The sequence below is a fragment of the Cebus imitator genome, unplaced genomic scaffold, assembly GCF_001604975.1.
Source record: "Cebus imitator isolate Cc_AM_T3 unplaced genomic scaffold, Cebus_imitator-1.0 Scaffold167, whole genome shotgun sequence".
Classification (NCBI taxonomy): domain Eukaryota; kingdom Metazoa; phylum Chordata; class Mammalia; order Primates; family Cebidae; genus Cebus; species Cebus imitator.
In genome coordinates, this window is record NW_016107482.1 from 2,128,180 (window position 1) to 2,141,150 (window position 12,971).

A 12,971-nucleotide genomic window follows, 5' to 3' on the forward strand; every position below is an offset into this window, starting at 1 on the left:
AGCAGGTAGAAAACACTAAAATGGGTGTTGGGACGGGTTAAATGTATCCAATTCTCAAATCTTCAAGAAGAGACAAAATTTTGCTAAAGGGTGATTTAATCATTAACTTTTCCTAACTATAAAAACAGAACCAATTTTTTTTTCAAATATTTTCAAGCTCTAAGAATCTGATTTTGTGGAGCACTGGTGTTAGGGACAAAGCCAGGTGTTCTTCATCTTTCTTTTCCACTAAAGACGCATTTTTGAGTGGCCACTGAATGCTTATGCAGCTACCGAGGCGGTCCCAGGACCTGCCTGCTAGCGCTCAGAGGTCTCTTAGCATCTTCTTAAACCAACCAGAATAATTTCCCTTATGTAATTATTAAGGGAACATCAGAGGTTGTATATTAATTTTTTTCTACAAAAATTGAAGTAAACAATATATTATTTAACTTTGAAAAAATACACTTTTATAGGGAATAGTAGACATAAACAGATTTATATAATGTCAAAAAGATAACTATTGTTTCTTTACCTTTTGTTTCATCATTGACATAATAATTGTCCTCCATGCATAATAACTTTATGTAAAAATATGTTAACAGCTAGTTTTCCAGGTTATTTCTCAGTGTGAAGAGAATATAGATCTCTTCCTATACTATGAGACACGTGACATTAAGCCAAATGGAAAGCTCTACAGGCCCGCGTCAGGACAGCTATCTTCATGATACACTCTCAAGCTTTAAATATGTTACTATTGCAAGAAGAGACTGGGGCTACTTCTTTATGTGTTGCATTATGCCACAAATCAAGAGTTTAGGATGTGCCAGAGCACAAAATTAACATGTGCAAGCCAAGCCAGCCTGTCTTCACTCTTCACCTCACTGAATTTGACACGCTTCCCCTGAAAATAGGAATAATCATGCCCTACCAGCCTGGAATCAAGAACAGCAATTTTGGGGGAAATCTCTCCAAATGTTATGATTTATCAAGTCAGTGTAGCATTTTCCCCAGGAGGTTGTAAGATTGGATTAACTTCAGTTTATTTTGACACAAACAGTGCAGTTGGACCAAGAAAAAAAAAATACGTCCATGGGGAAAAAAAAGTAGAAGAAAATAAAGTCATAAAATGAGACTCACAGGTCCACATTTTCACAAAATTTCCACTCTGTAATTGCAGCAAATTTTGAAAAATCTCGTGTTAGTTTGGAGGGAATGAGATACTTTCTTTGCTGTTACCTACACATGGCATGATGCTAGCTGTGACAGTCATTCCTAATTTATACATGTAGATAGCACATCTTCAAGTCTTAGAAGATCAGTTACAGTCTCTTTGTTTTCATTCTGCAGATAAAGATAACAGTATACTCATGCTGGTAGTCTTTTCTACCCAGTGCCTACGGCTTGTTGGCATCTGACCTGGAACGCATACTCAGATCTCTCCATTTCATCTTCAGCAATGAGTGGTGGCTCTTGAATTTTTCTTGCCTCATCCTCCTATTGATGGACATGTTACTAGGGAATTACAAAGCAGGAGGGGCAGTACTACTGACAGTTCCAAAGCTGAGAATGCCACACGCTTATAGCATACGTTCCAGAAGCTGCGTGTTATGAAGAATCTCCTGCTCTGTTAAAGAAATGTGACTGGTGAAATCGCATGGCTGCAAATGTCCCTAACCATCATGGTGATATAACAGCCTGAAGTTAAAATATTGATTCTGGAAATCCAGCATGCATTGACTCATGTATCAGCACTTCAACCTGTCACATTCCAATGACAGGGGCAGCACTAAGAGAAACATTCTATTCTAAAAACGTAGCCTCTTTCTGATACTTAGGAAACACTCTTGACCACGGCAGCTGTGCCAGGGATTACAATGCTGAAGGATGCTCCGTTTTGATTGAAAGATCCTTCAGTGGCCAGAGATATCTAGACAGGCATATCCAAATTAATATTTAAGTAATGCTACACTCAATCTATTCCAGGAAAGAAGCACATGCCAGTGATATCTTTTCCTGCCTAGCAAATATAAATATCCAGTGCCTCTCAATTTCTGAACAATAGAGAATGCAACTGTTCATTCTGGTGACTATAAATAAGCAGGCCTTACTTATTTATCTATGTATTTATTAAACAGTCAAATTGTGCAAGATGGAAATGTTGAGACGTCAGCTTTGTTGACCACTTGATATTTCTAAATGAGCATGTCACTGAACCCTAAATAGGAAGATTCAAACTGAAAGACTAAAATGCCTGACCTTCGACAACGTTTTTTCTTCTTTAATTACATTAAGACAAATTCAATAAAGCAGAGTAACATCTGAGATGGGACTTATTGGAGAGAAACACAACAGAAGCAGGTGCTCTTGCCACAGCTGACCTTGGCTCCAGCTCCAGCAAGATATCTCCTCTAGACCCACTGACATGCTCTTACAACTCATTGCATTTGTCATCAATTTAACTGAAATGTCTGCAGATAGAAATCTGCCATGAAACACAGCTGCCACCTTTCCCTTTTGCCTTGCACAAACTTTATCACATATCTAGTTCATATGATAATTTCATAGCTATATAAAATTTGCATGAAAGGGTAAAAAAATTATTCCATCTTTATATATACCTTTCAGCCAGAAACCTTCATAAATACTGCCTGAAGATAAATTAAACTTTGGCATGGAATATAATTTATGAAAATTGTGAAACACTTGACTTGATTCCACCAAAAAATATATTAGATTCTGATGACTAGCAGCCTTCCTCAGAAGTCACACATCAAAATGTGATGTAGAATTAAAACAGCAATATAAATTTTAAAAATATTTTAATAGTAAATCATATCACGTATATGGGTTATTAATTAAGCAAATGGCTTGCAACCATAAACCTGTTTTAATCATTTATATCTTAGCTTCTGCTAGACCTAGGGTATATGACAGACACAGAAAGAAATATGGCTCCTGTTGAGAAGAGAGAATATGACATCCTCACATTCTGTTACTTATTTTCTTTTAGCTCGTGTGATTTTAGTGACTGCTTTCCTTGGAGTTAAAAGTCGTAAAAACCGAAATTTAAAGGAAGCAAGTAGGAAACTTTCATTGAGTGCTGATGGCATTTCATCACCAGCAGTAAAGCTATGTAGAGTGAGAGTTGGCAAAAGAATAAACAAAAAATAAACAAAGTTAAATCTGGATAGACTGACAAATTCTGTTACTTATTTAAGCATCAGAAGTCCAAGTTGTATACAAAACTTGGTTTTGGTAGTATTGACAATATTCCTTAAATTTTACAGCTCGATTTTGTATTTTAAAGCTCTACCTAAGTTAATTGTTTTTTGACTACAGCTATAAGGCTGATCCTATATTAGTCTCTCCCTCATATCTCTCTCTTTCTCTCTCTCTCTCTCTCTCTCTCACACACACACACACACACACTCCCTTATATTTAGCAAAATCTAAGAATTATAACAAGGGAATCAAAATGTCAACTTAAATGGAGTTAAGGCTCAAGCCCTGAAGACAGACTTCCAAAACCCCATGTTCTCTTCTCTGTGAAACACACACACACACACACACACACACACACACACCAGAGGATGATGAGCTCCTTGAAGAACAGTGACTCTGCTCAATTCATCTTTCAATACTCCCTATCTAACAAGATACCTGACCTGTTGTAGATGCTCAGTGACTACTAGGGGAATGAAAGGAGTGAGCAATGATTAAGAGAAGGATGCATGGATGTTTCCAGGCTCCCATCACCAGCAGTTGCCAGTTCAGATGAACAACCTGACGCAGGTTGTTCATCTGAACTGGCAACTGCTATGCCCTAGTGCTATGATTTCAGGGAGTATCAAGGAGGTCACTGACTTAGAAAGGGATTATTCCTCTCCCAACCATGTCACTGATGACAGAGTCCCTTTGAAATCGCTCAATTACCTGACTACATGGATACCAATAATTATCAGGAGTTGGGCGTCACTTGCAAGGGCAGCCTATGACTTAGAGTCTACACCCACTAAATTGTAAAGAGGTGACATGTCCTGTCCCTTAGAGCAGATTTATACTATAATGATGAAGAACAAAATGGGTCCCTGGACAGAAAAGACAATAATACAAAAAGAAAAGGTACAAAATCTGGACAACCTCAAAATTTGCTAAAGGTTAGCATCATCTTAACTTGTTATAGTTAATGAAGACGGAAATAAAGAACTTACAGAACAAAATTCACAATTAGAAATGATTTATGACATTTTTATCATCTCCCAGATCTAAAATAAAAGAGAAATTTTTCTTGGACATGGTCACACAGTGATGTTGTAGGGGCTTAGCACAAAGGGAGCCTTAATATGTCCCCTACCTACAAACAACTGGCTGTTCAGCTGCAGTCGGAAATGGCCCTCCTCCGATGTCTCCCTGGTGCTCCTTGGAAGGTTGTCCACCTGCAGGGAGGTCTCCTTGAGGTTCCTCTCAGCCCGGACATAATGCCATTGGTTGTCATTCAGAAGAGAAGGAGACTGGACTACAAGCTCTACAGGACCATTCCCGACATCAATGGCAAAGGTGATCTCTGAAGGAGCTGAAACCAGAAAGGAAAACAGGAAGAAGGATAGAAGGCATTGTTAGCACATTCAAGGCACAAGCTTGAGTGGGAAAAATGATTGCAAGTTAATATCAATGTAGAGAAGATTTCTTTTGAAATCCCTGCAGCATTGAAATCGCCATTAATAGTAACATCCACTAAATTAAATGTGTATAGTTGTTCCAAGCTCTGTTTTCCTGCTACTTGTGCAAATTCAGGAAACAGGATAGGTACCTGGGCCATTCATGCTTATCTAAAAAACCTGCATAAGTGCCAAGACCCTGGATTTTTTGGATCTGTTGTGGCTTCAGCTGTGTCCTCAACGATATCTGCAGACATGGGGTTAGCTAGGCAGCTCCACTCCTGCAGGGAAGAGACTCATTCCCTGGGAAACCCAGCGCCTCCTCCTTATTTTAATGCATGTAATACAAGCATTTGTGCTATTTCCGTAACAAAAAAGACTCAGAAAGTTGAATTGCCCTCTACAAGGAGACACTGCTGCAGGTTGCAGTGCATGCAATCAAACCCAAGCCTCCAGTCATCACAGGGGACTCCTTCCATGATTCTTTCTGCCTCTCTAGAACAATCTTTGTGTAATTGAAGCCAGATGGCAGCCAGTCAGAAGTAAGCATACTGGTAATGGTGAAATGACAATGGTGATGGTAGAGGTGATGGTGGTGATTGTGGTGGTGGTGGCGGTGGTGGTGGAGGTGATGGTGCTGCTGATGGTAGTGGTGGTAGTGCTGGTGGTATTGATAGTGGTGGTGGAGATAATGATGGCGGTGATGATGGAGGTGATGATGATGGTGATGGTGGTGATGGAGGTGATGATGGTGAAGGTGGTGGTGGTGGTGACGGAGGTGATGATGGTGATGGTGATGATGGTGATGGTGGTGACGGAGGTGATGATGGTCGTGATGGTGGCGATGGAGGTGATGGTGGTGATGGTGATGGTGGTGATGGAGGTGATGATGGTGATGGTGGTGATGGAGATGATGATGGTGATGGTGGTGATGGAGGTGATGATGGTGGTGATGGTGGTGATGGAGGTGATGATGATGGTGATGGTGGTGATGGAGGTGATGATGGTGATGGTGGTGATGNTGGTGATGGAGATGATGATGGTGATGGTGGTGATGGAGGTGATTATGGTGGTGATGGTGGTGATGGAGGTGATGATGATGGTGATGGTGGTGATGGAGGTGATGATGGTGATGGTGGTGATGGAGATGATGGTGGTGATGGTGGTGATGGAGGTGATGATGGTGGTGATGGTGGTGATGGAGGTGATTATGGTGGTGATGGTGGTGATGGAGGTGATGATGGTGGTGATGGAGGTGATGATGGTGATGGTGGTGGTGGTGGTGATGATGGAGGTGGTGGCAGTGGTGGTGATAATGGTTGTGGTGACAGTGGTGGTTGTGACAGAGGTAATGGTGATAGTGACCGTGGCAGTGCTGTGGTGGTCATGGTGATGGTAGTGATAGTGTCATTGCTGTTGGGTGGTGGTGATAGTGGTCATGGTGGTAGTGATGGTGGTGGTGATGGAGGTAATGGTGACAGTGATGGTGATAGCGATACTGGCAGTGCTGGAGATGGTAATGGTGATTGTAGTGATGTAGTGACTCTAGTGATGGTGGTAGTGATGGTGCTGGCAGTGGCGGTAATAGTGGTGATGGTAGTGGTGGCAGTGGTGCTGGAGGTAATGGTGATGGTGGTAATGCTGATGGTGATGGTGATGATGGCAGTGCTGGTGGTGGTAATGGTGATGGCGGTAATGGTGGTGATGGCAGTTACAAAGGTGTTGGTGATGGTGTAAGCAGTGGTGGTGGAGATGACAGTGGCGTAACCATTAAGAGAGAGAACTGGAAGTTGTAGCACAGCAGGAACGATGAACTCTCTGCCAGGCACTACGCTAGGCACTGACCTTGGATTACCTCATTTTAATATTCAAAACCACCCTATAAGAAATGTATCATTATTCTCATTTTATGAGTGAGAAAACTAAAGTTCACAGAAATATAAATAATTTGCTGAAAGTTTCCCAGGTGGTAAGTAGAATCTAACTCTAAAGGCAGGGGTCTTCACTATTTTGCTCTATTGAGTATAATTGTCTTGTGCTTTCCATTATCACGTAAGTTTTTTTCTTAATTTAAAGGAAGTGAAGAGGTTAATTGTAAACTGAGGATGAGGAGAAGACTGGAACTTTCATATGTTAGACATTCCTTTTTTTTTCTAGGCACCTTTACAATTGCTCCCTCTCCTCTATCCCCTAAAACAGGAAATGGGTATTTATTTGACAAAGTCATCAACTGCCATATTTAAATTATCAGAAATGCCAAGACAAACTCTACCCCAGACCACTCTCTTCTCAGCCTTTAAACCTTAATCGAAAGCAGCCTAAGTCAAAGTCCCCATTACACAGAATTCTGAGTATCTGAGAGCTTGAATTACTTTGCTTTCTGGTAAGCCCTGATCTTAAGGAGAGGAAGTAGGGTGGAAGCAATAAGAATGGGATTTGAGAGCTTGGACTCTGGAACTACTGCGACCTAAGGCAAGTTTTCAATGTCACCATGCCTCAATTTTCTTGTCTGTAAAATGGGGATACAACCAGTACTTAAATCATCAGATTGTTTAGGGATGAACCCTGATAAAGTTATTAGAACTGTGCCTGACACATATTGCATGTTCAACAAGTGACAGCGTTGTTATTATTACTGTGTCCCGTGATTTTTCAACCTTGGTAAATTGGCTTCAGGCTACAAATTCATGCCTTAAAGGAAACAGAATTGAAGGGAACAGATTGAGTGACGAGCAGTTAGACTAAATAAGAGTGAAGGTGGCCCCTTGAGTCTTTCCCTGTTTCTTATGCAGATCACCAATGCCACCTGGCAGCCCTGCACATCTCAAAATTTAAAAACACTTAACTGAGAGATGACTGGACTCCACATTTACATTTTTCTCTAAAGGAAACAATAAAATTGGTGAGAATTTGGGTGAAGAATGTTAAAGATTTTGCTAAAAGCTTTCCTGCAAGGCCAGCCTTGTGGATATTAAATTCCACTGAGACGGTGCATGTTTGTGGAGGGCTTGCTGCTCTGCTGTCTCTGGCCCTGCGCCCTGACCACCACCTCCATGTTAGGTTTCCTATCTGTGCTTCCCTCTGTTCCAATATGCAGCCCCCCTGCTGTATAATAATCTGTCTTCCCAAGTCTGCAAACTCTAGAAGAACACTTTATTTATTATATACTCAACACCTAGTACTGTGCCTTCTATACAGGAAGTTCTCATTTTTTTCATTGATACATCATTACATTGTACATACTAAATGCAATTCTGCAATTTTCTTTAAACTTTTACAGTTTTATACCAAGGTGTTAGGGTCCTTGGAAACTCTTTAAATTCTTACTATTTAACTTTATTAAAGCAACTATTAAAGACACACTATGTTTAAGCAATTCCTCCTAGAATCAGTAAAATTCAATAAAATTGGTTGATATTTATTGAGTACGTACTGTAAGCCAAGTACCCCGCTACTCGTTTTTCGTGAATTGACTCTCCTAAGCTTTGCTACAACCTTATGAGCCAGGTAATCTTTTACAGATGAGGAAACTGAGGTACAGGCAGCTAAGTAAGCTGACCCAGTGGGGATGGGGTAGACTCAGGATTTGAATACAGGTGGTGTTTCCCAGAGCTCCATTTGTAAATCATTATTTCTATGCCAAAACCTCCAAATCTGGAAACCTGTGCAGTTTCCCTGGGTAGTCAAAGCTAGAACAGATAATAAAGGTTCCTGAAAGCAATGTGAGTGAATGAATGATACATCCCACTTTGGCGGGTGCCTTTATGACAGGGCACTTAAGGCAAACTCAAGCTGGCTGTCACTTGCTGAAGAGGTGAACATTGCCCACGGGCCCTGAATAGGACGGGAGGACACCCATGACAGCACTAGCCCTGTCATGAACTTACCCTCTAAGCTACCCTTCCCCCAACCTTCTGACAAATGCCTTCTCTCACCAGGTACTTCTTCATGGTTCAAGGCAAAGCTAAGGGGTCTCCTCAGCCTTTCAGGGAGTTTTTATTCAAGCCAGGCCCTGTGCTAGGCACTGAGAATTCTGAGACAAATGAAACAAGATGAGCTTCCGATTTCTTTTGAGAAGACTGATAAAGAAAAGAAAGGGCATGTTTAGGGCGATTACAGAGTTTCTACCAAGTGCTCCTAGGACATGAGAAGAAGGCTGCTAACAAGGCTCTTGTAGGATGTTCTTCCAGGACTGACCACCAAGCCCACTGGAGAACATCCTTGGTATACAAGTCCTGAGCTTCATGAAGACGGAACCACACTCTATTTCTGTGCCCTCAATTCGCACCCCAGGTCGGCATGGGAGAGATTTCAGGATCCAGGTATGGAATAATAATGTGTAAGGCCTTAACATAGTGAGTTAATCTCTCTGACCTTCCATGTGTCCGTGTGTAACATGAGAAGTATGAACTAAATAAAATACCATTAAAATTTTTTGGAGACATCATCTCTTTAAGGATCTGATGGCAGCCACAGTTTCTATCTTTAGACAAATAGTCCATGTGGTATTACACAGAATTGCAGGGGCTTCCCATCGGCACTGTGCCTCAAAACCTGTAAATAATTGCATGTTCTCTTGAGTTCTAACATTGTCAATCCTGTAGACCCGTGCAAAGCAGAGCTAGGGGGGTGCCGTAAGGAGCCAGACACAGCTGGGTGGGTTCTGGATTCTAACTCTTCCCAGCCATTCGATCCAGGACTTGTCACTTCTCTCTAGGCTCATCCTTCTGACCTGCGCACTGTGTGATGATAAAATCACAGTACAACATAGTGATAGTCGTCAATGGCAGTGCTTGGAAACAAAATGAAATCGGGAAACTAAAGAATTTAGTATAGTTTCTAATCAGAATAATTGCTCAACAATTCAACAAAAATGGAATTATTGATAGTATTCATTTGTACTATTTTCTGAAGTTCTAACTATAATGTGTCCAAGTGAACATCACATTTGGTTATATTCTCAGTATGATACTCTGAAATCATAAAATTAAATCTTTCTCTCTCTTTTTGTGTATATATATGTACATATACAGTATATACACATATATACACATATATAAACATATACATACATTCACACACACTCACACACACACATACACACACACACACACATACATACAGCATATATATGTACAGTTTTTCCCTGATCAACTCAGGAAATTTCTGGTTTTGTTTCCTTTCCAGGCATTTTTAAAAATAAATTATACATTTAAATTCTGACAGCAGACTTAGAAGAATCCTCATTGATTGTCTCTCTGACGACTACCTTCTTTCTAACAGTACTGTTTGCTTTGGGAAACTATTCCCTCTTTCACTTTCCCATGAGCTTTAGGGGAAGCTACCCAATCTCTGGTGTGGGGGTGGGCCCCGGTATAAACCAGTCTGTGATCTGTACTTTCCCAGCCCCAGACATTGGTTCTTAGGGGCCAAGTGAATGGTCTCTCAGGAGGATTATTGTAAGGCAGGAAAGCAGGGATTCTTCACCAGCTGGGGATGCAGCTCCACCATGAGGAAGAACTAGCCTTAGACTGAAGTAGACTTCAACATTCAAAACAGAGAGAGAAAACCATCAGACCACTGGTAACTTTGTTAAACTACTGAAAACAACCATAAATAAAGCCAGTCCTACCTCCTCTGAGCTCAGTCGCATGCTCCAGTACAAGTGAATTTCTATTCTTGTGGCTGCCAGTTGATTGAATTTTCTGTTATTTGCAGCCAAAGGCATTTGGGTGGCATATGGATGCCACAAACCCCATGTTGCATAAACAAGCATAGGAAGGGAGAAGAACTTGCTCAAGGCAGCTCACAAACCCACTTGGAAGAATGAAAGTTTGGGTCCACATTGTGTTCTGATCTAAGTTCTTTCCACTATGCCAGAATTGACTCCCAAAGACCATTTCCTTCTGCTCTCCTCATCTACTCTAAAATAGCAATTTCTACCTGTACAGCGATTGTGAGATAAGGATCAAAATAGTCATTGTTTTCACAGGCTCACTAAAACACATTCACTAAGATTTGAAAACATAGCGGCATGTCTTCTTTTTCATAGAGTATGGGCTACAAAATTTAAATATCTTTGAAAGCAGGCTGGAAAGAAAAGGATTGAAAATTTCATGGAAAACTACTGTTCCCTGTTCAACAATTTGGATATATCAACCTTGGAAACTGCTGCTCAGATAGTTTTAGAGGAACACTCCTTGGGCATGGGAGGGAAAGCTATTCTGAGCCACTGTATCTGTTAAAAGGCCATTTCCTTTCCAAGTGGCTGGTCTGTGGTGGTTTCTTGCTATGAACCCTTTAGGGTAAAAATTACATCTGCCTAAAATGCATAATGTGAGCGTAGCTGTAAATAAAGAATGCAAGATGCTCCCCTCTCCCACCCCAAAGTTTGGTCTTTTCCCCTTTTAAATATTAATAATAACAAATATTTTGAGAACTATGAGATCTTGAACTTTTCAATGTTTTTATATAAAATGTTGTCTTGGAAAGTATATGTTCTGCAATCTGGTGATATACAGAAAATTACTTCAATGGGTTTTGATTTTTGTCAAATGTAGTTACAACCTGTGTTAAAAGCAACATTGCATAAGCCAAAGGGAAAATGCAATACCACAAAATACAAACAAATTGGACATTGATATGTAATTAACACTAAATCATCAGTCATTACCTTGTAGTAATATACCATGACATTTGCTGCTATTTTAATGAATCAAAAGGCCACGGGGCCTAATTTTTATTAAATTTACATTGAGGTTCTCATAGCCATATTATAAAATGGTTGGCATTCAACTCAACCGTTTTAGAGACTGGCCAAGTTAGGTATGAGGGATCTTGTTTCACACCAAAGCCACAAGAGCTTCCTCCCATTAATAGTCTCAGGCATTGGAGTAAAAGGAGGTTAAAACTACCAATTAAGAAGATCTTTTTCCTTGTATGTATTGTGCTGTAGCTGCAAAAGAAACACTTAGCTGCTTGGTCATTTGCAGGGGACTTAGACACCTCTACCATCTCCTCCAGCTCCCCAATCAGTTTTCATTTTTGGGCGGGGGAGTCTCCTTTTCTGGAGCTCTCAAATTTCCAATTTCTGTTGCTAAGACATTACTTAGGCTTTCAAGGGTATTTCATGCAGTCACATCATTATAATGATATGGTCAATTGCCTCAATCAAACTACAGAAAAACATTCACTTAGACACACACAGATAGGGCACCTAATGACAAGCGTGAGTCTTTATGGTCATGGAAATAACAAGGGCAAGCTGTCGGGTGCAGCCTACTCTGTGTATAAGCAATAAGGAAGGCATTTGAGTGCAGAGAACCTAAAACAATAGCAAAAGTCACTAAAATACATCCTTTTAAAAATTATTACCCTGCACAAATAATTCTAAACAATGTCAGTGATAAATATTCCTTCACCAAACAAATTTTTTGTTGGTCTGTTTGAACAAAGATGCTGAAGCTACTGTTATTATTATTGTTTTTTTCTGACACAGAGTTTCACTCTTGTCACCCAGGCTGGAGTGTAGTGGTGCAATCTTGGCTCACTGCAACCTTTGCCTCCTGGGTTCAAGCGATTCTCCTGCCTCAGCCTCCAGAGTAACTGGGATTACAGGCTCCTGGCACCACGCCCAGATAATTTTTGTATTTTTAGTAGGATGGGGTTTCACCATATTGGCCAGGCTCGTCTTGAACTCCTGACCTTAAGTGATCCTCCTGCCTAGCCTAGGCCTCCCAATGTGCTGGGATTACAGGCGTGAGCCTCTGCACTTGAACGCGAATGTTAATTTTTAACAATGTATGTGTAAACTTCAAATTAGTATGTTTTATTATTTTCCACTTAATAAATATTATATTATGAGGGAAAGTTAATACAGACAACTCCAGATTTACCATTGTCTCCTAAACATACAGAATCAAATATATTTGTTTATTTTAAGATTAAGAACTCAAGTTCTCATTTTTCATCTGTCTGATTACTGTGCTAGCATTAACTTAAATCTAATGTTGAATACATGAATGTATGGAACCACAGAGGTTTGAGAAAAAATTTACACCTTACTAGAAGTCAAGCAATTTCAAATTCTTAGGAATATGATAACTTTTTACCTAATAGAATAGAAATTTGTGATATATTTTCTGCTGAAAATACTTTAGTGGTATTTTTTTGCTTGCAGAAATATTTGGAAGTTTCTAAAACCAATCCTGAAATAAAAACATTGACAGTACTGGAATTTCCAGAATTTAGTATAAAATCAATTTTTTAATGAATTTTTAACAAATATATTCTGAGGTTTAAAACCTTACCTATTTGCATAGCTCCTGTTTC

General features: G+C 40.1%; 1 protein-coding gene across 1 annotated transcript in view; it reads right to left on the minus strand.

Annotated features, from left to right (window-relative positions):
* The window catches only part of CNTNAP5 (contactin associated protein family member 5), an 865,582-nt gene that overhangs the window by 149,771 nt on the left and 702,840 nt on the right, over positions 1-12,971 (minus strand). The window contains exon 17 of the mRNA XM_017544214.2: positions 4,337-4,555. Coding sequence (XP_017399703.1) covers positions 4,337-4,555 — 219 coding nt within the window. The remainder of the gene's footprint in view (positions 1-4,336; positions 4,556-12,971) is intronic.